Below are 24,173 nucleotides of genomic sequence, written 5' to 3'. Positions count from 1 at the left end.
AAGAGTGCAGATCTACTGAATATCCTCACAGCTGTAAATCGGCAGTAGGCGCAAAGCTAAGCTAAGCTACATGCTAAGTAACAGTGCTAATTACAGCCGTAACAATATTCAGTCGGAACACAACAATGATAAATAAACATAGATGACATGGTAAAAAAAACAATATAATCACTTGTATTTTGCATATTTTTGCTCTGCTAGGGAAAATAGATAGATCCTGCTACACTTGTTTTGTAGCTAGATAACCTAGGTAGGAGTTTGAAATAACTCAACGTTAAGGGGACTAGTGACAGTCATGTGATCACTCAGGATAGAACTGTCCACTTTACACCCGAAGGGAAAGCATAGATGAAGTAATTGGACAATTAGCAGTTAGTCATGCATTTTTCTGTATCCACAAACCAACGTCCACCTAATTATAAAGCAATTGCTCATTCGGATTTCTTGGAGCTTACCTCCAGAATGAGCACTTTGCAAATAGATGACTGCTTTGTGACAATATTGTTTGATTGAATTGCTATATTGTTCTTGTCCCCTCCGATCTGTAGCCAGCGAGACGGGAAAGTCATCTCCGAGCAGAATCTGGTTCATCTCCACAGTGTCCTTTGACTTCCAAGTCTGTATGTAGTACAAATATGACTCAACTTTAGTTCTACCACTCGATTTAGCGGTGCTAACAAACCACTCTATCATTATGGCGTTTATTAACCATCTACAGTACATCTTTTAACCAGAGATACATGGATCAATTTGAACACAAGGTTTAAAGAGAGTTAGGCATAGCCTAGAAATAACCATGAAAGGCCATGAAAACGTATGACTTAAAGGATAAAGCAAGGTTCTCAAGCCTCAGCCGCTCAGCTCGCCTCATTTCTGCTCAAGTCGTCGAGCGCTCACGTGAGCAAACATTAAGCCTGATCTCAGTTCCGCTGCACTGAGAACATTTGCCCTCTATCAGGATTTCACATTAGTCAATGTTTAAACTGAACCAATGCGCATGTAGATACAGTGCGCTCGTGTTTTGTTTGCTAGTACGAGCTATGATCAAACAAGTAATGGCACTAAGTAATGCCGCGGTCGTTGATAATTCGGTTCGGCGAATGTTTGCGTTGTTTTTTTCCTATTTATTTTGCACGCTCAAGTTGTTTTTAAATAGGAATGCACTTACCATGTTTTGACAGTTTTCCCAAGGAGGGGACGTATGTAGCAGAAATTACACAGGTGTTTTTTTGTTGTTGTTTTTAAATCCATTTTTTCCAGAATTCGACAGTAATATATTATATTTCATATTACTACATGACTCCAATAGCTAGCTTTGGTTCAATTCTACTCTGACATTCACACCTGTGGGCTCACCTGTCAGTTTCTCTCTCCACATCAAGATTCCCACTTGTATTCTTCTGCCTCATAAAACTAGCTCCAGCATGCTAGTCTCATATATATTTCACTGATACTCTCATAAATCAGTCCTGGAAATCAATTGTCTTTATGTTCACTGCTAATAAGCAAACAAGCAAGTCTAGACTCAAGACTTGGACTCTGTAAAGTGAGCACCTGCACAAGTTCTTTCTACTGATTCCCAAATGTGTCCCGAGATACGGTTGTTGTCTGATATGTATGCCCTTCACAGCAACCTTTACAGCTTAGTTTGTTTTGCAACGCTCTTTCTTTAGAAGACTGGGTGCAGCAAAGTTGTATTCAGACCATTCTTTAGAACCGGAGGCTCCAATTAGCTTAGTTCTCCAATTTGCTAGCACTGGTCCAAATGCAAAATGTCCTGTTAGTGCTTTTCCGAGGAGGACATCAATCATACTATAAAATGGCCCTAGTGTTTAAAAATATCCCTAGACAAGTTTTCATCTGGTCCTTATGCGAGGTTGCTTTTCAGCAGTCAAGTCTGAGAAAGTCGCAGATGTAATAGTTACATAATTGTGGCATAAAATAAAGCATAAAAATAGCCATGTGACTGTTTTGGGTTAAATTTGAGAAATGGATTCAAGCTAAATAGACTGAACAGGTAGCTTGTGACATTTTATTTGATCAAAAAAGAAAATTCATGCCGAACTGGACTATGAATTTTTCATTGTTTTATTTTCATACTGTTTGATATCAACCAGTATCAGCTGTTAGGCAAATCTTGGCTGCTACTTCAAACAAGTGCTTTTTCTTTAACAGGATTTGTGAATGAAATTTCAGACCCATATCACAACATCTACAACACACACATACAAACTTCACTGGTAGCAACTGGCTTAAACCAATTCCTAAATTCATTTTTTTAAAGCCAGGCATCACTAAATTGGCATTTCCCAATAGCTGGAAAAATAAAGTCCGGCAAAGTCACATCTACAACTGGAAAACATCTGGAGAATTTTGCATGATAAACAAGTGAATCAAATGTATAATGGAGCACCGATGTGAAGTTTCATAGAGGGTGGAATCTCAGTGACTTTTCATTACCTGCTAAATATTTCACAGTAGAGTTATGAAGTAATAAAGACTCTTTGCTGTGATCAATAAGTCAATAATTACATGAAACACTGATTCTGAAAGGAGCTCTCAAATTTTCACACAAAGGATTAATTCAAGAACTCAAATCCAAGACAACGCACAACCTCACCAAAGACATAGTGGATTGGTGAAATATCCCACAAGTATTTAAAAATACTTGCAATGATGTGACCTACAAGGCTTCATTTTGGACAGAGAAACCCCAGGAAAGGTACTATAAAGATTGATAAATGGGATCAGGACTTTTACAATATAGTTGGAATGCAGTTGTAGTACAGTATAGTTACACTGGAGTCATAGTGCACATAAAAACATAAAACATTTTCAGTATAAAAATCTTTTATTAACTCATTATGTACAACACCAGCACACTTTCAGGGCAAATCTGACCATCGTGGCAGCGATGTTTGACAAATAACCACGCTGTAATTTTGTAGTTAAAATCGATATGCTGTGAATTCCAGGGTACCCTAGATCCCTGGTAAGTCCTCGAGTGCCAGGTGTGGCTGTACAAACCCTTTATCCGGGTAAATTTGGTCAGGATCAGGTTTAAGCTCAGATTTACGAGTCATTTTCTGACAGCAGACGTCGAGGCCGAAAGTCTCACAGGAGCATGCGATGCACTTTCTCGTAAGCTCCGAGGAAGATGAAACCGCCCACGCTGATGAAAGTCGTCCTGGGGATGCTACCGGCGAAGAGCCTGCGGAGGAGTTGAAAAGGAAAAGATGAAAGTCGGGTCTGTGATACAATTACACCTTCCTCAAGAGGTCAAGTAATGTGGAACTAACAAGTCGTTCATTTTTTGCTAACTGCTGCACTCAGAGGTCAGGGTCGGGGGGAGGTCAGGGTGGATCCGGAGCCTATTGCAGGAACACCGGGCAAGAGGTCAGAATACAGCAAGTCAGTTTCACACACATTCACACCTAGAGGCAATGTAGAGAATTGCCAATGTCTCTACAAACATGCTTTAAGTAAGCCTGGAGGAAAACCAATATAAAAAGCAGAATTTAACCTGGAGTTGGCGACCCTGCAGCTTTGAGGCATCACCACTAGTCACCACTTTCTTTTGGGAAGCAAGAACCAGTCATTTACAATTTTATTTACCAGTTTAACATGACCAGACTTGCTCCTTGCACATCTGATGTTTTGTAAAGCTTCTTTATGATATTTGCAATGGCCGATGGCGGTTGTGTTGGAAGCTAAAGAGCCGACCAGGGAGGAATGTGCACCGTTGATTTTGGAGGATGCAGCACGCCATGAAAGTGCATCCGTCCCCCCTCGGGGGTCTTTTCCATGCAGCTGCTTTTGGTATTAGCGCTGGTCCTCAGGGCCTCTCCGCATGACAGATAGCCAGATGACATTTACACGTCACTCAAGCATGCAGCCACCCCCGCCTCTCGCTGACACTTATTGTCTTTCTCATCCACCGTCTTTTTCTTTATCTTTGTATACTGAACCTTTTTTCACTGGACTCAAACCTCATCCACAAGCCTGTCTGAAAATGTGTGCTTTGGGCCCAGAGATTTGGAGCCACCTGTTGGGGATGAGCAAGGTCAGTAAGCAGGCCACAAGGCAGTTTACGAGTCTCGATTTAGCACAGGGGTCATGAGTGACCCTGGCGTGCCCACTAATACATCAGTTTTGTCAACTGCAAAGCTCTACAAGGTGCCAAGCATGGCAGCTATCTCTCAGCTATCCCAGCCATTCACAGAATCCTGCATGCGTCCGCCAGGATCGCGTGTTTGCGAGCCTCCGATGTGCTTGCGTTGGCTTATTAGCAGATGAGACCATCTTGGAATACTTTAGGGAGGGGGGTGTACATGCGTAGGGTCTACAAGCTGCCGTGGAAATGACTTGCCCTTTTGAGTCTGTGTTGATAAAATGGAAACTATAAAAGCCCTCCAAAAACTAAACCTCCAACTAATACCACCAGGTCAGATAGCATGTGGAAACTTCCCGTCAAGTGGAAAGACACGGATTCCAAGAAGCCCACGATGACAGCGAAAGACCCCTGGACTCAAAACATTGTGTCAAGTAAAAAGCCATGAGGTCACGTGGGATTTTAGGGATCTTACAAGCAGCCGGCCTTCTTATAATGTTTAATTTCTCTTTTAATTACTATTAGACATGCCCTTTTGTTTGGTTTCGGCGTTCCTTGGCGGGAGGTCAAGTGAGTCAGAGTTCTCGACTTTCACATTTCCTGCACCTGTTTACTGATTCAAACCGACGTCATCACATCCAGTTATGAGTTAGCATATCTAATCAGGACCTATATAAATGACTGTATAACTATTCAGCATTTCCCACAGAGCCCTGGACCTGAGCCGAGCCATGACTTAAAAAGCGTTTCAGACATTTCTGTTGAGAATGTACACGATTTTGTTTTAAGTAAAGGTCCAAGCTGAAGATTCTACTCGGCTCAAGCAACAAATCTGGTCTATGCAGTTTTTACCTCATCTCTGGGGGTCATACCATCAAGAGTTCTACATCTGTACCTTCAGTATGTGTCATTTAAACTATAATACAGTATAATTACATACATAAAAGTTACATAGTTATGACCTTAAGAACTACCTTTTAATTAAATACTACTGATGTATATTTGATGATTTCACCACATGCATTCAGGTAAAAGATACAAGTTTGAAAAGTCATACTCTTGACAATACCAAACTATGAACATGGAGAAGTAAACTTTTTAGTCCTGTGGCAAAGCAACTCAGCACATGGTTATCATCTGTTTCATTTTCATTCCTCAGACTGTTTCAAGACTTTATTTTCAGAACTTTAGAGTCTTGGGTCCTACTTTGGCAACAGATTATCTGTATTTTTCCCCAAAACAAAAAAATGGCTGCCTTTCAATTCTGCATCGTGTGCAACAGGACTACATGGTTTTTCAGAGCGACAATGTAATGGAAGGATAACCGTAGAAACAAAACAATAAACCCATCAGAAACGAGCGTCAATTACCTCATGTAAGGAAAATATTGCAAGAAAATACCCTTTCTCAACAATTGCATTGTAATTACACTGAACTCGGTGTTGTAAAATAGCACCAGTGAGTCAACATATAGAGTCTAAATGAACTGTAATCCTTTTTGACATGTTTAAGACAGTATCTGCTGGCAAACCTTTTGACAATTACGGGTACAGTGAAACATCTGGTACCCCAGGGTCGTGCATGATGCACATCTCATCCACATTACAGGGAAGATAAAAGACTAAAAATTCGATATGAAGTGATGCAGAGGCATGTACAGAAAATTGAATGCCTTATGATTTCATCACAAACCTACGTCGCGATCAATATAGCGGGCTTCCCGACATACCAAGTGCTAAAAGTAGTGGATCAGACCACCGAGTAATAGCTACGGCGCGACCTTTCGAAATCCTGAGAACGGGGAACGTTAACGAGGTCTTAGAGTGTGACTGTTCCCGAAGGGTGCAGTCAGGAGCTCAACCTGGAGCGCTAGGGGCGGGGCTAAACATATGGAAGCAGTCTATGGCTTGAGTCGACTGCAAATGGAGCCATTACCATAATTACAGCTTTGAAGCCGCTCAATTTGTACAAGGCACTCAGCTGCAGGAGGGCCTGCACTCTTCCACCGAGTATCCGTCTAAGCCACTTTGCCTCCACCACTGTTCTGGTGCTGTTCAAAAGTTATTTTTTCCAGAGCGTGTGTGTATCGGTATTACAAGGGGAGAGAAAGGTTTAAAATTCTTTCATCTTTACTCATCAGCTCCATCAGATATAGATTAAGTCAAGGATGAAAAGAACGGAACAAACCAAGACTAAAGGTTCTCATTTGCAGGGAACGTCGAAGCCCTGCGTTAGAGGGGAAACAGGCATGGACATTTTCACATACCTATCTACTGGAAATGTTGCTAATGCCTTCCTGTCCACAGGCTCTTAAAGGGAGAGCAGGGAGACAAATTATTGAATAAATATGAGGCCACAAATGAATGAATCGTTGTCATTGGACAGTCCTGCTCAGTTTAGAAGGCGAAGTTCTGCAAGTGCCCGTCTTGGCAGGCGTGTATGCATGGCTCGTACTCACCCAAACACACCTCGACACTTCCACACCTCGTACAGAACTAGAGGGATGTTTCCACTGGCTGTAGAAGAACCAGCCTGTGACAGAAAAGACAGCAAGAAAGCATGTATGATCCATGTTCTCTGCGCTCCTACACATAAACACACTCGGGCCAAGTGCTCGATCCGGCACAAGAACCCTCTTTCATTCCAGCAAAAGTGAGAAATTCCAGTTAAGAGGGTAAACAGAAGGAGCCAGACCAATCACCTTCCTTTCCTCCTTTTCACACTCCGTTCTGCCCTTAAGTACTGTGATGGGGCGCAGGTGCAACACGAAATGAACCAACAATTTAGAGAACATTTAACACACTGCAGTGTTTATACACGAAAAATACTTTTATTCTTTACATAATTTGGATCTGATAAAATGTGCAGAATTCGCCTCTTTTATAGCAACGGTATGCAAACTGGGGGAAGGAGGGGGATCACACTCTTTTCCCTCAACTCACAGTAGTACCATTTTAGGTTTTAACTGGCGTTCAGGTTCAATATTACACTTAAAAATGCAATATTTATATACCTCTATATTTATATTAGATTTTTATAAGTATATATACACAGTATCTCACAAAAGTGAGTACACCCCTCAATTTTCAGCATTAATTTTAGTATCTTCTCTAGGGACAATACTATAGAAATGAAATTGGATATATTTTAGAATAATCGATATGCTGCTTGAATAGCAGTACAGATTTACTGTCCTCTAAAAATAACTTAACATACAGTCATTATTGTCTAAATAACTGGCAACTAAAGTGAGTACACCCTCAATGAACGTGTTAACACTGTGTCCAGTGTGTCAATATTGTGTGTGAGCACCATTGTTATCCAGCACTGCTTTAATCCCCTGGGAATGGAATTCACCAGAGCTGCACAGGTTGTTGCTGGGATCCTTTGCCCTTGTAGGATCCCCCACAGGTGCTCAATAGGGTTCAGGTCTGGGGACATACTTGTCCACTCAATCATCTTCCTCAGCAAGGCAGTTGTGATCTTGGCGGGGTGTTTGGGGTCGTTATTATGTTGGAAAGCCTTGCTGCCGTGTGTGGCGTATGATCTCGGCGCTGAAAATCGGAAACTTCCGCTTCTGCAACTTCTAAATTAATGCTGCAGGACTCATGCGTCTGTTTTTGAAGCAGTTTCTGCACCTGATGCAAAGCACGAGAACGCAACTTCTTTAACGGACCCTTGCGAGGTCTGTTCCGAGTGGAACCCGTCTTGGAAAACCTCTGTATGACCCTGACCACTGTACTGTAACTCAGTTTCAGGGTATTACGGATCTTCTTACAGATTCGGCATCTTTATGGAGAGCAACAATTCTAATGCTCAAACCTTCAGAGAGTCTTTACCACGAGGTGCCGTGATGAACATCCAGTGGTCAGTATGGGAGAACTGGACTCAAAGCACCAAATATTAACTGCTCTAATACACGATACACAAATTTGAAAGGTTCTGTCAAGCAGACAAAAACAAGGTCATGTTGCTTTGCACGGTTTCACAACGTACAGCTGTTATCACTTATGGTGTACTCAGTTTTGTTGCCAGTGATTTAGACAATTGGGGCTGAATGTTGAGTTGTTTATAGAGGACTACTATACAAACTGCACATTGACTACTCTAAAATATATCCAAGTTTCATTTCTATAGTATTGTCCCTTATATATATTAGTTACGATGGTTTGACTTTTGAATCTTACTATGACAATAGTGATACAACAACGTTATAAGATTTTTTGAAGGTAGCAGCGTATGCTCCGCTCTCGAACCGCCGCTCTTCTATGCACTCGCATGCATATATACAGTTTATAAAGTACTGTTGATTGTTTTGTTTTTTTGCTTAATTATGCACTATAATTTGTTCAATTATTAAGAAACTGCAGTATACTGATCACCATTCTATAAGACATATATACATTCAATATACACACACACACACACACACACACACACACACACACACACACACACACAGTATATTCATACATATACACATTTATTTATAGAATTTGGTCATAAATTGTGAAAACTTTCAACACTTGATTTGTAAGCAGATGTTATGATCAGCCAGCATGAGGAATTCCAGCTGTAGTCATATTAATATATAGGAGCACCAAAGGGATTAACTGATAATCTGCTGCTGTTGTTTATAAAAAAAACAACTGATTTCTCCACTGTGTAATCCCTATCCTGTAATTATATTAACCTACATTTTTTTAACTTTCCCCTGCAGTTCCTCCAGTTCAGATAATGAGTTTGGCCCGGTGTTGAAGGTGTTTAAGCGTCAGCCCCCTAAGCTGCTCAAACAGAGTGGACGTTCAGGCCTGAAACTGCTCTGGTCTCTCCATGCTGCAGAAATATCAGCCATGAATACACAAAGCTCTGTCTGCTTTCAGTCTCGGAAGGCGCAGGAGAGAGCGAGACGAAGTGTGTGCGTCACTCGAGTCCTTGGCTAATCCGAGTTCTTTTCTGTCTCGCAAGGCTTCTTTTACTCGCTGAGCATCTGTTCGTGGTTTGTCTACATTAGGGATTTTTTGTTTGTTCACCTTTCCTCCCCGTCTGGCAGGCATCGGCAGACTTGAACAACCGGCGTATTTTTTCGTTAGTGCTCGGAGCATGGGCAGTTCTTACCTCGCGCTGCTTTAACGACATTAAGCTGTCATAGGACGCTACACGTCTCGATTTTTTCTTTATGCTTTTCCAACGAGTTTGTTTTCCATTCGGAGATGCTTTTCTGCTCAGTAAAAAGGTTCCGGTTAATGTAGACTTTGTGTCATCTTGAACCAGTCTAGCCGTATTGCTCTGATCCCCTGCTTTCTTCGCAGAACTGATGTTTTTTGTTTTTCGCACCACTCCCTTGTGAACACTATGAGCTGTCATACAACCATACCACCATTCAATTCCCTGTACTCATACCTTCGCCAGCATTATTCTCGTCTTAGCCACATCCAGAGGGGTTGTAACATAGGCTGCTATGCCACCTAAAAAAAATAAAAATAAATACAACAATTAATTTACTATAAAGTCCAAAGTGATTCTCTTACACACACACACACACACACACACACACACACACACACACACACACATATCCTTCCCCATGCTTTTGAACTTTCACCCTCTAGAATATATTTAGGAACACAGATCCAAACATCGGTACATGTCACATCTGCGTACAGATGTTGGGTTCATTATATTTCCTATACTGTACATTCCCATAGTGCAGCAGATGGTTTACATCTTTTCAGCTTCTTTCCTCTTTCGCTTCATCTGGAGTAGTGAAACGGGATTGTTCGTCAAAGCGGTCAAAGACAACATGGAGAATGTAGCATGCGAGCGCACGTGCGTGCACACGCACACGTGCACGGACACACACGCACACACACAGAGTTCTCAGGCCAAACTCAAACTCCAGGTGGAGTGGCAAGCAGCCACGCTTTTTCTCCTTCGGGTAAAATGTTCTTCCATTTTCCTTTCTCTCTCTCTCTCTCTCTCTCTCTCTCTCTTTATTCCTCTATGCTCGTTCTCTCTTCATTTCACAATGTCTAGGTGCTTCTTGTCATCGTGACCTATGTGGAATTCATAAGGAATGAAGCAGGGTGAAGCCTCTGCACTCCTGACCTTGGCTTAGCTGCTTCTCTCTTTCTCTAACTATTGGAGATGAGGCTAATCCCACACACCTGCAACAGCTCCACACACTGCAGCTTGCCAAGAGTCCAGCCGTTCCCCCTGCCTCCTCCGCCACAGAGTCTAGAGAGAGAAAGAGGGAGAGAGAAAGAGGGAGAGAGAACGAGAGCAAGAGAGAGAAAATCAAGGATTACTGCAGCTAATACATGCAGAAAAATCTCAAAAAAAAAGTTAAAGCCCATGGGTTTGCAGGGGCGATGGGAACCAGACAGAGAAACCATCTTTACATGCAGAACGCTGAGGTCATCTCCTCATTTTCCCAGGAAGACGGAGGGAAAAGATATATAGAGAGAGAGAGAGAGAGAGAGAGAGAGAGAGAGAGAGCAACAAAAGACAGGGAAACTATAGTAAAGACAGGATGTGTACTGGTATACAAAATAAAGATTCTGTGCATTTTTTTTACTTTTCAACAATATTGATGTTTTCTGTGAAAATACTTTATTTGTAATACTGACAAATGTACAATTATTTGGGGACACGAGGGACAAGAAATGCTCCATATCATTCTGATCAGCACCGTCATCCATCTCCTTCTCAGTCTCAACACTGGAGGGTGCAAGTAATCACGGTTAACATTTGCATAAGTGTCCTTCTTGGTTTGGATGATGGCATGACGAAGCAGAACCTTCACAGGCGTTTTCAAGACCTTTATCTCGTTACGAAACAATTCCTTCCCTTAGAGGTACGGAGATTAATTTTCCATCCAAAAACCTGGTCAGATCAGGAGGAAAGTTATGTTATGAGACGAAGCAATGTTTCAGACATTTTTGAGAAGACTGAATGTTTTACTGCTGCACAGGATCCTTACACTACATCTGTCTGTCTATCCATCCATCTATCCATCCATCCATCCATCCAGCCATATATTCATGTATCTATTAATTCATCTATCCATCCATCCAATCAGCTATTTATGTATGTTTTTATGTATATATATATATATAATTTATGTATATATGTCTTTATCCTATTCTTCCACCCATCTATTTATCTATCCATTCATATGTCTATGTATCTAACAATTCATCCATCCATCCATCTATTTATTTATGTAAGTTGTAAATTTTCTGCTACAGTAATATACAATCTTGGGGTCCGGCATGTTGCTATTCTTACTTTCACCACACGGTCTCCTCAGTGTTATCGTGTGTGTGCAGGCTAACAAGGTTCACCGTTCACAAAGAATTCACAGAAAGTTGTACCAGGGGAATAAAACACTTCGGGATAAGCGGGCGTCCAAAAAAAAATCTGCTCGTCACCATCACCTGAGCCTGCAGTGATGAGGTCTGTATTTCACTCTGAAATGGTTCTGGAAGTTGAGACTTTTGGTTTGAACCCCAAATAGGAAACATTTAGATTCATCTCAGCCGTACTTTTTCATAATAAAATGATTAGACACTACACCAGCAGTGGCACAGCAGGATTCTCCCACACGCCATGTAAAACCAGCAAAGAGGAAGCGATGTGCTCGGATAGACACATGTCATCCAGCTGTGGTGCTCACACACACACACACAGTCTTTAAATCACAAAGGCGGTGTTTCAGATCTTACATTAGTTTTTGAACGAGAGCGCCAGGATGTGATCGTCATCTCTTCTAAAGCGCGAGGAAAACAAAAGCATCTCTGATATTCTCACTGGGTTTCTGTACTACTGTGTCACGCGCTCGTCCACGCTTCTTAAAGCCATGACGAGAAAAAAAAAAACAAAAAAAAAAAAACGCATTATAGCTCTGACACTCGGCTTTAGCTGCTCCATTCTCCACAGATGGCCGGGAAGGAATGAGAGAACGAGGGAATGAGGGAATGTCTTTGAAAACGTGTCAAAGGGAGTCCAATGAATGGCACGTCTGATTCCGTTTGAGGGGGCGAACATTTCACACTCCACGCTTCGCTCCAGCTGTGAACACTATTGTCCTGCCGAGTGTCTTCTCTCCCTCTCTCTTTCTCTCTCTCTCTCTCCATTCCTCTCAGTCCCTCTCCTCCTCTCGTCTTCTTTCCACATATACACACACGTTTACTCATGAATCCTGTGTGCATGTGAGAGCAAGAGCCTGGGATCCATCAGTGAAACAGCTGGTGTTGGTGATGACTGGTATTCAGAGCAGCTTGAACCTTTTTGACAAACTTCCATTCGATCAGTACAGGTGAAAGTGAAGAACTCGCTCTTCTTTATAAAGTAGAAACCATTTTTTTTTTTGTTCATAAAAGAAAGTTAATAAAGTGTTTCCCTTTTTTTCTTCTTCTTCCAAATCCTGCAATGAATTTTGTCTTTTATAAAATAAAAAAAAAGTTAAAATCTCTTGCATTTCCCTATTTATATAAAATTGACATTAAATTAATCTTTTTTAAATTTCTTTCAAATAAACACGTTGTCCTGCTCAGTGACTTTAAATTCCAACTCTCCCAATGTTACACTTTTATAAGCATTTATATTTATTGGGAACTTTGTATTGGTTTATTTGTAAAAAATGAAAATCCCTCTTTCCATCCATCCATCCATGTATCTTTACATTTATGAATTTATCCTTAAATTTATCTATCGATCTTCATCCATGCATAGGAAATATCTATGTAGCTTTTCATCTATCCACCCATCCATCAATATATCTTTCTATCTGTCCATCCAAACATCCATTTATCTATACTTCTTTCTATCATCTGTGTCTTTCTATCCATCCATCCATCCATCCTAGTATCTATTCACCTTTCCATCAATCCAATCAGAAAATCTTTGACTGTATGTGTCTCTGTTTATCTCGCTCGTCTCTCTCTTCTCCTGCTCTCTATCTTTCCCTTTATCCCATCTCCTCCATGTCTTCTCTCTTTCCCTTTTCCCCGTCTCCACAGTTTCTTCGCTGACTCTCTGTCTAGTCTCCTGTGTCTGTATGACTCAGTGTGTCCTGTGTTTAACACTCAAACAGGTGGTTTGGTTTTTCTTAGGCTTTTACAGTCTCTCTCTCTTTCTCTCTCCTCCTCTCATTTACTCGTTTCTTCTCTTTTCTCGTTCCTCGGCCTCCAGGCCAAAACCGAGCTAATGGAATTCTGTGCTCTGGGCCCGGAGACGTGATGTCATCCTCCCGAGTGCTGGCCTTTTAAGAGAGGAACGACTTCACCGTGGCCCGGGCCAGACGATAGCGCAGAGACAGAGCGAGAAGGAGAAAACGAGGCCGGGGATTCGAGAGCTCGTAACCAATTATGGGTGCGCTTAATCACGGCGACAGAGTCGGCGGGACGAAAATTAATACCCCACCTGTGCGCATTAAACGTGACCTACTATAAACCGCCCATCTTTTTTATTAAGTGACAAATTACGTGATGCAATTAGAGCAGGAGAAGGTGACTAAGACAACAGGGGGAGAGATAAAGGATTAAGAAGAGAGAGAGAGAGAGAGAGAGAGAGAGAGAGAGAGAGAGAGAGAAAATGAGAGATACATACCTTCAAATATTCCCAGAGAGGAAACTGCACTAAAGAGAACGGAATCTGAAACAGAAAGAAAAATCTCTCATCACAGAACAATAAACAGACATATTATTTATATATATATATATATATCATGAAAAATTTAATATTTTTCACATCACATCTCTCTGATCTTCATATAAAAACCAGAATTAATGTAACACCACACACTGCCACAAAGCAGCCCATAATGATCTAAAAAGAACATGATGGAGATTCAGTGATGGACCAAAGAAACCTGACCATGTGACTGTAATAATAATTACACTAAAATAATCAACACCTAAAACCCACTTACCACGAGCAGAGCAAACACACACACACACACACACACACACAAACAGTCTTAGTACATATTTCCAAGTGTTTACCCAATAAATAAATAAATAAATAAAGAGATAGACATACTGACAAAGATAAAACAAATATGGTAAGTGAGAGCAATCTAGACAGACAGACAGACAGACAGACAGACAGACAGACAGACAGACAGACAGACAGACAGACAGATAGATAGATAGATAGATAGATAGATAGATAGATAGATAGAAAGAAAGAAAGAAAGAAAGGAGGGGTGGAGTGAGTGAAATGCAGACTTGATTGATTTTAGACTTTTTAAAATCTCCTTCTTCATGCTTTAGGAGTCACATTTCCCAGCATGCATTTTGTCATTTTAGCAATAAACAGACATGTTCATTTCTTCTTTTTGTTTGTCTTTATTTTACAATTTCTTCATACCACAAACAAACTAAACAATTTCTGCCTAATTATTCTCCAAGTAAAAGTAAATTCTCTTTCTCTTACACACACACACACACACACAAACACATATACACACACACACACACACACACACACACACACACACACACACACACACACACACACACACACACACAGCTGTAGTCAAGAGCTTAGTGGAATTTATTGGACAGATAATCTAATTCTGCTCTCTTTCACGGTAAACATCAGGCTGCTGGCTTCAGATTTGAGAAAGTAATCAGGATGAAGTTTAGAAACCTCACACACACACACACACACACACACACACACACACACAAAAACAAATAAACCTATTAAAGAAGAATGAATAAGAGATGAGAAACAGAACTGAGGTCAGTGTGTGGACTGTATTAGCAAAGAGTGTCTGCCTGATGTGTCATTTCTGTAGCGCACACACACACACACACACACACACACACACACGCTCATGCAATGTGTATCTATTCCCGGTAAAAAAAAAAAAAAAAAAAAAGGAACGCTTTCATGAACACACACAGGTCTACAGTGACAAAAATGAACAGTGATAGAAGAACGGATACACACACGGCAGAATAAAAAATGATGTGTGGTGTGTGTGTGTTTAAAAGAAGCTGTTAGACAGGCAGAGAGAGAGAGAGAGAGAGAGAGAGAGAGAGAGAGAGAGAGAGAGAGAGGAGGTTTTTGTGATTTACCACGGCTAGTGATTGGCAGCATATTTAACACACATGGGCAGAAATTACTGCCAGTATCAGCTCTCCATCAAAACACACACACAAACCACAAAAATGAATTAACCGCATTAATTAAAAGCTATAAACAAACTAACGGTCAGGTTTTGCTTGCATTACATATGTCAGATATATATATATATATATATATATATATATATATATATATATATATATATATATATATATATATATATACACACACACACAAACAGACTGGCAGACAGACATACTGACAGACGTGGACAGAGATTAAAAACGTTGCACGTGTGTATGTGTGTATAGTAAAGAAATGGAAAAAATGAAAAAGTTGACAGTGAGACTGTTATTGTGTGTGATTGTCAGGTACTTTATCATTGGGAGATAAGAATGGACTTGTGCCTGCCTCTGTGTGTGTGTGTGAGAAAGAGAGTCCCAAAAAGGCCACTAAGGAGTGTATGAGTGTATTAGTATTCTGGAGCTCCTTGTCCTGTCACATGCCCCTAGCTGCTCTCATGGCATCTGGACAAACAGATGTCAAAACACGTTTAAGTCGAGCGGACCGCAGCTACAGTCCGCGTGCAATTTAACAAATGACTTTAATAGGTCAGAGCGTGCAGGCTGCATACTGATGCTGCTCGTAGTCCTGATTCATTCACTCCGGCTCTGTTTGGCAGAATCGCAGCCAAAATCTAAGACTTCGAATCGATAAAATAGCCATCGTTTTCATTTTTCCAAAATCCCTCCAAAAGACAGCAAACACCCGAACTGAGTTCAATAAGCATCAGGGATAATATTAGGGTTCAGTATCAGGCAGCGCAGGGAAACGGGAAATTTCGAAGCCCTAAGGTGTCGGATATTGTTCTGGAACCGATACGACCTTCTTTCAGACCACCTGCCATTAGTTATAACGGAGCAGCGGAGGGCTGCGATCGCTGGAAAAGCCTTTTATAAGACTGGTGATAGCGTGAGTGTCATGGTCCCATTTCTTAAATGTAGTGTTTTCTTGACAACTGAACAGCCACCTTTTTTTTTTCTCACAGGATACCCTCCACGACCACCACATCAAGACTCCCTGAATAAAAGACCACTATAAAGTGCACATGAAGTGGATTTGGATGGAACGGACAGCTTTTTTTTTTTTTTTACAGCATAAGGCACTGCGTATGAGTCTGGACCTCCCTGGTCAACAGCTGTGGGTTTTTAACAACCGAGACACACACACGCAAAAGAATTTCTTTTCAAAATACGAGAGCTCATAACTGACAAGAAAGCAAGACGGAGTGAAAGGAAAAAGGAAAAGAAAAAAAGAAAAGGCAGAAACGCTGAGCTAGACAAAGTGAGGGGGGCAGGGGTGGTTGGTGTAATTATTTTTCATTATTTTCCATAATTATATTTTGCTCCGTCTGAAAGAACGAGTCGAATCCGCGCCACTGGCGATGAAGCTAACGGTGGAAAAAAAATACACCCGCAGAATGAAAAGATAATTCCACGTTGCTGAAAAATCATCTTTACAAAGTCGAATCTGGATAAGACGTTATTTTGGAAATTCGATGTCACACTGCGCTCTGAAGGAAAGCGTACGTCGTGTGGCCGCGGTGGTTAGAGGACGAGGCCGCAAACGCGAACAGGAAGGCCGCAAGCAAGGCGCAAGGGCTAAGCCACACGTGTGCGTGGGTGGGTTTATTCAAAGAGTGCCATGGCCAGGAAACCCACAGATTAATGTCTAATCCCCATTTTATGGCCTGCTAAATAGTCCTCCGAGCCGTCTGCTCCGCAGCGTTGTCTGGGACCCGACACAGCGTCCGTGTGAAACTATTTATGGGCAAATTTTGCCTGGTTCCGATGCAAGAAGTTAATATTGATGGGCTTTCAACACTTTCAAAAGACACTGTCCCAAGTTACAAACAAAACGCGTGTATAAATCGCCCCGTACTGATTCGTTTTCAGTAACCGCATGCCCATGAGCGCTTTAGGCTTCACGCTTTCGTTTATATAAACATCTGGTTTAGAGCTTGCTAAGCCGCAGAACTGAGAAGTTCAGAACTGAGAAGGACCTCAGAGCTGCTCGTGGGATTTGAATTCAAAACCTTAAGTTTCAGAACCCTAACCAATGAGATACTGAGCAACTCAAGAACGATGAGGATGAATCTGGATTGTAATTAATATTAACAGCCACAGCGGCTCATACACAGATGAGGATGTGTTTCCCTTTTCAGTCTGGTTCCTCTCAAGGTGTCGTCTTCATACCACCTCAGCAAGTTTTTCCTTTCCACAGTCGCCACTGGCTGACTCATTACGGATCACCTTATAAGGTACTATACTTATACGTCCCAACATTAGAACCTCTTTGCTGTAGGACAGTGTCCATTGTTTGTTTGTTGATTCATTGGATCAAGATGGGTATGATGAATTTTGACTACGGTAGTGTTCAGTAGTTATATGGAGGCCTTCAATTTCATGTTCCGTAGGTATTCTAGTATTTTCTTTGATGACACATTTTGGATTCCTTACATACAAAAAGGTCGTATTTGGTACCAGGAACCAGACTCGAAAGGGAAACCCATCCTCATTTGGGTGATATCAAGAGTGTGTTTATAAATCATAAAAACAATACAAAACACCGGAAAGAGAGAAATACAATGGGCACCGGAGGTTTGCGATTATGAGTAACGTCCTTTCTACAGTCAGTTGAAGTTGTGGAACCAGAAGCTCCAGAGCAACTTAAAAAAAAAACTCAACATCTGAGACCATTATAGACCAAACACCAAGTTCTCCCTGCCAGAGCCTTAAAATGTTCAATGAAGGAGAAACAGCAAAATGTTCTTTTATTAAGTAGCTTGAAAGTCCAATGTTCAAATTCTTCATGAAGTGGGATCCAAGGAGGGACACACGGATGAAATGCTCCAAACAGGCCTCACGTTTATCTTCTGGAAGGGTGTAAAGAGATTTCCCTCACCGCACCGGCGAGGTTTCTTGCGACGGAATCCAATATACGCACCTCTCGTTCTCTTCCACCCACTTTCCTCGCTTGAGATGAATGCGTCTAAAGCGCAGCTGCAGGGATGGGTGCATCCGCCGCACAAAACTAGACCCGATCAGTCAGCTGCTGGTATGCGCGTGTTCGCGTTGCCAAGTCGCCAGGTGACAGCTGCTATGTGATGAAGAATGGAGTTAATTAAGAGAGCACCGGCAAATAAATCAAAGGGAAAGCTAGGGAGACGGATTCGGAGAATTGTTATGCAAAGAGAGCCGTCGTGGCCGAGGCGAGACACGGAGATAAACCAGTTTGTCACTGTGGTGATTTATGAGCCTCTTCACAGGTGCAAGGTGTGTGTGTGTGTGTGTGTGTGTGTGTGTGTGTGTGGGTGCGTTCAGACGGAGAAACGCTCGCAGAGGTACAGAATGTCTTGACAAAATCAACTGTAACAAAACGACACTCACTTTAACAAGACGTCTCATCGCGCCCCCTGACCCGCGCAGCGCGTTACAGCATCGCTCGATATTCTCTTCTAGCAGGAAACGATCGATAAACGCCACTAAAGCACGGCTTCTCGACCCTCAACCGTTAAACGGAGCGGATCTGTCACAGGTCTGGGAAAACAGATTAGCGCATCGATCTACAAATAAACTATGTAAACTCTAAATTAAATAAACTAAAAATAATCAATCGCGAGAAGGGTTTGGCTCAGAGTGCACGCTGGGATGCGAGCGGAAAACCAAAGGACGGAGGAAAACGAGATAACGAGGGAATGAAAAGGAAAGATGAAAGAGAAGAAGCAAGCCAAGCACTTCTACATGGTTCTGCACACTGGTTGGACGTAGCTGTTATTAATGTTGTATGTCCTAATATGAAAAAAGTTTCAATCCACCATGCTCGATTGTGGCTCAATTTATTATCAATATTTAATATCAACCGTCTACTACAGTGGTTCAGGACCACAGGGTGCATGAACTGTGTGCATTTAAGCGCCCATCACTAAACTGAACTCCTCAACAATGATGGAACTGTTACGAATGGACATTCGGTGCCACCCAGATGAGGACGGGTTCCTTTTTGAGTCTGGTTCCTCCCTAATGCCGTCTCAGGGAGTTTTTCTTTGCCATAGTCGCCACTGGTTTGCTCATTAGGGACAAATTTACAAATGTATTGTTAGCCAGCAGGGTACTGGTGGAAATTAGGCTACTGAAGAAGGAGGAAGACGTCTATGGATGTGGTGAGGGAAGACATGCAGGTAGAGGCAGATGTAAAGGACAGGGGGGGTATGGAGACAGATGATCCGCCGTGGCGCCCCCTAATGGGAGAAGCCAAAAGAAGAAGAAGAAGGAGGAGGAACAAACTTGTGCATTCTCGTATACAACTTTAGAACATCTTTATCTCTGTAAAGCTGCTTTGAGACCATGTTCATTATTAAACATACATAATATACAAATAAAACAAAAATGAACATCCTTTAGGTCCAATCATATGCTGTTACATTATGACCCAAAACATACAGTTTTACAATCCGATTAACAGATTTATTTGAGAAATGTATTTATCATTAGATTTATTTATTTATTATACTACAAATAATACAGTATAAGGTGCAAATGTAAATTTAAACACAAGGGTATTTTTTACCAAATAGGATCATAGCAGTAAAAAAAAGACAAGAGGTTAAATGTTGTAATTTGTGCAACAATAAGAAAAATACATCCAATATATATTATGTATAAAATTTTTAACCTCATCAAATTTTTTATTCCAGTAACTTTTATTAATCCTTTTAAAACTCCTCTTATCTTTGTCTTTGAGGGAATACAAAGTGAAAGCCGGCACTTTACTCTTGACACTGGAGACTCCTTCCTGGATTGTTAAATAAACCTCTCCTTGCCAGACAAATCCTTGTCGCTATAGCAATGATGGCATATTAACATCTGATTATTTTTTCATTGATTCTTTCATTATTCGTCATCAAACAGAAAAACAGCCTCAAAGCCTTTTTTTTTTATTTATATACACACACACACACACACACACACACACACACACACACACACACACACCGGTCTGACAGCCCTGATCATAAACTTTAATAACTGAAAACAACAAGACAAGAGATAAAATTGAAGGGAAAAAAATCAAAGAGAAAGACTGTGTGGTGTTACAGGCCTCCTGACATTCATAAAACCTGCATGCTCTTACAGAAAACAGACTCTCTCTCTCTCTCTCTCTCTCTCACACACACACACACACACACACACACACACACACACACACACACACACACACACACCTGGCCAGAAACACGCACACATGAATTCTCTGCAAGAAGGCAGTGCCAAGTCTGACAAAAGAGATTGATTTGAGTTTTCTGTTCTCTGACATGTTCAATATGATCGTGACAGGCGCAGGTGTGTGTGTGTGTGTGTGTGTGTGTGTGTGTAAAAAGCTGGTAGAGAGAACGAAAGTGTTTTCTGTAACTGCAATGTCTAAAGAATTTCAACTGACAACGTTGCCATGCAGTGCAAACACACACACACACACACACACACACACACACACACACACACACACACACACACACACACACACAATCTATGTTTAAACAAGCTGGCGTGGAGATCCGGAATGTTTCCAATAGCTGGTGTTTCATTCCCATCTCGTCTTAGAGGGGCAAAATCACCCCAAAGACATTAATACATGCCGTAAAAATCAGTAAGAGAGAATGTGTGTGTGTGTGTGTGTAAGGGGTTGTAGTGAGGAGAAGGAGGAGGGTGAAACTGTTCAGAATCACGAATCAGCACCTTGGCAAACATTCAAGAGTGCAATTCCATCCATGTGAGCGATGCACTTCCAAGAAACATCCCATAATATTCGCACCATATGGGGGTTTCCGGGGGTGAGGCTCTCAAGGCGTTCCTGCTCCTTAACGAGATGCTGCCATGTTTCTGCCTCGTTCGGGAAACGCTAGGACATACACATTTCTATACAACTCATCTATAAGTGGAACACACACACACACACACACACACACACACACACACACACACACACACACACACACACACAATACACTCTAGGCCGGCGAGTGTGAGGAGATCTCCCCCGGCCAGCGTGATCTCATGAGAGAATCTGTTTTATGCGAGCCGATGAATACAATTTATACGCCGCTCCTTTGACCCTATGATGCCTTTGCAATTAGTGCTGACAGCTGTGGAAAAGATGGAAAGCTTTACGAGAGAAGAAGAGACTAATGAGCAAGAGAAATTATGTTTAGGAGAAGGGGAAAGGAGAGAAGATAGAGGAACAGGAAAGAAAAAAAAGAGGTGGAGAAGAAAAAGAAGGCAGCAAAAAGATGGAAGCAGGACAAAAGTGACAGATATGAGAAAAGAGAAGGTAGGAGAACTGAGAGAGCATAGACTAATTAGATGAAGGAGAGGGGAAAAGAGAAGAAAAGAGAAAGTAAGAGGAGAGACAACATAACACTAGAATGGAAGGAGAAGAGAAGACATTAGATGAGACCAAAACTGACACGAAGATAAGAGACAAGAAAGAAAAGAGAAGACATAATCAGAGCACTGCTATATAGCAATTGACCAAAAAACCAAAAAAAATCTGGTGTGTTTGGGTTTCTCACAGCCAGACACAGAGACCTTAAAGTATGGGGTCGAGTTTCATCAGTGTGCCGAGCTAATCGGGGGGGATAAAGGAAAACAAAACAGCAATCAACAAAGCTATTGAGGGACCTGCATCCGTCTTTGTAGTGCACGTCAGAGGGCCTTGGAAATGAAATATATCCAGACTGCTCGGGCGTTTACAGTCCTGAGGCCAGACCGGTCTGTAATTCCGAAATTATGAATCATCAGCATATTTATCAGGAATCGCTACAATTTAGAGCGAATCGTATCCTCAATCGATAACTCCGTTAACATCCGCGAGGGCGGTCGGTTTTTTAAGTGGTTAATTCGACGGAGTGTTGGCGCGTAACGCGATGCGTAAAGCGACCCGCGGTTTAATCCGCCGTAGCGCTCGCTGCTTGTTGCGGTAACTAAAGTGCCTTGGGTGATGTGCTCCAGTGAGAGCGCTAGTAATTAGCCCGCGAGGCGAGAGTGCAAGGCGGTTCAGATAATGGAAGATAATTGAGCTTGCATGACGAGATGAAGCGAATACATTAAGTACCATTTGGAGCAATTACTCCGCGAGAGATGTTGACGAGGGGTGCCGAGCCTACGTACACAGCCGCAAGGGGTATGAGGGAATCACCACAGAGGGAAAGAGAGAGACCGAGATCGAGACAAGGGCAGAAGATAAACAGCGATGGATTTAAAGAGATAAGGCGATAGAAAGCAGTGGAGAAAGTACTAGAAATAAATCACAGTGAAGTGTGAGGTAGAGAGCTGCACCCTGTAATTAGAGGTTAACCTCACACTCTTTTTATAAGGCTGTCACTTTTTCATGGGACAAGCAATCTCGCACAAGTACTTACACACACACAGTCTAACCGCGCTCTCGTTCCCGATTCACAATTTAATTCAAGTTCTCTTTATGGCTGAGGCTTGTATTTTTGCCAAATACAACCACCAGAGGACATTTCAAACAAACAAACCAAAAACCTACAGTCCCGGATCAGGATTGCAGTGAAAAGGTCTGCTCAGACTTCTCTATCCTTAAACAGAGATTCCGATACCTCCTTAGGAATTCCCGGGCTTTTCGATGCAAGAAAAAAAATCAAAGCAAAACCTCAAGCTCCTTGTCTATTGGGACACAGCTCTAATAGAAAATGACTGAAGGGTATCCTTTAAAAGACTCCAACTACACCAATTGGCTTCCTGTGGAGAATCAGCCAAGAAGCCTTGAGGAGAAACCCCAGTTGTCATATTGTTTCGGTCACAACCTGTACCTCAGGACCATAGGTGAAGTTAGGTCGAAGCATCTTTGATAAGTTGTGCTCGTGTTTTGTGCTTTTTGTACATTTACAGTACTTTATCACATTTCTTTTTATAACCATGGGTCCGAAGAAAGTGAGTGGAAAGGTCAGTGCTCAGAAGATCTAGTACTTCAATGATATGTACTATGCTTAACCAGTTTATTTCTTTACATTCTCTTTTATTATGTTTTTATACAATATTTGTCATTTATAAATACATTTTTCTTATTCAAAAACACGTAACAAAAACAACTGGGGTGGCATTTTGGGGGCTGGAACGGATTAATGGCATTTCAATTAATTTCAATGGGGAAATTTGCTTTGAAATACGAGCAAATTGACATACGAGCAAGGTTACGGAACGAATTAAACTTGCATGTCGAGGTACCACTGTATTTGAATATATTTCACATGAGAATCCAACAAATGTAAATAACTCGGAATTTATAAAACAGCTTTAGAACCTCCCCACCCCACCACCCCACCCTTAACATTGCGCCTTACATCACTGTCAGTCCCGTCTTTGCAATATCAGAGCATCTATATGAGATGACTCACTCAAAGTGCTTTGCTTCTTCGCAGCTCCTCAGGCTGTGACATGTTGCAACAAATCTTTAAGCTTCTGTCTGTGCGTCTCCTCAAACACAATAGTTAACTTTGTCTTCTGCCAGTTGGCGGAAATTGCCAATTTGTTCTGTGAAATTTATGGCAGAGGAGGTTCATGTTTAGAAATCTTCTACAGTCTATGGAAACGTGGATTTTCTCGACTCTCTCTGTCTTCTTATCCCTTTCCAGGGCCTGATTTTTGCAAATGCCTTGGTATGAGCTGGAACAAATCATCGGGATTGCCTGTTGCAATGCTTCTGCGCAAGTTGCTCCATATCTAAGACTATCCCAGGGTTCTTACACAGGCTTTAAGATAATCGTTCAGTTTCCAGAAAGATGCATGTGCAAGGTATAAAGAATGCCACCTTGGGGGTACCTTGCAAGTTACCATGCCTTGCACAATGAAAAAGTATAGAATGGTGCAGTAGAGTTCCTGGA

General features: G+C 41.6%; 1 protein-coding gene across 4 annotated transcripts in view; it reads right to left on the bottom strand.

Moving 5' to 3' along the window:
* Positions 1–2,832: 2,832 nt before the first annotated feature.
* slc25a26 (solute carrier family 25 member 26) overlaps positions 2,833–24,173 on the bottom strand; it is a 39,180-nt gene continuing 17,839 nt past the window's right edge. For all 4 annotated transcript variants that reach the window (XM_046875431.1, XM_046875433.1, XM_046875432.1 and 1 more), the window contains exons 7-11: positions 13,724–13,768; positions 10,279–10,348; positions 9,515–9,579; positions 6,570–6,643; positions 2,833–3,211 (exon numbers count right to left, since the gene is read on the bottom strand). In XM_046875431.1, the coding sequence (XP_046731387.1) occupies positions 3,115–3,211; positions 6,570–6,643; positions 9,515–9,579; positions 10,279–10,348; positions 13,724–13,768 (351 nt within the window). In that variant the 3' untranslated portion in view covers positions 2,833–3,114. The remainder of the gene's footprint in view (positions 3,212–6,569; positions 6,644–9,514; positions 9,580–10,278; positions 10,349–13,723; positions 13,769–24,173) is intronic.

Source organism: Silurus meridionalis, chromosome 19 (assembly GCF_014805685.1).
Source record: "Silurus meridionalis isolate SWU-2019-XX chromosome 19, ASM1480568v1, whole genome shotgun sequence".
Lineage (NCBI taxonomy): Eukaryota > Metazoa > Chordata > Actinopteri > Siluriformes > Siluridae > Silurus > Silurus meridionalis.
The sequence above is the reverse complement of the archived record's forward strand: the minus strand, read 5'-3'. Positions and strand labels throughout refer to the sequence as shown.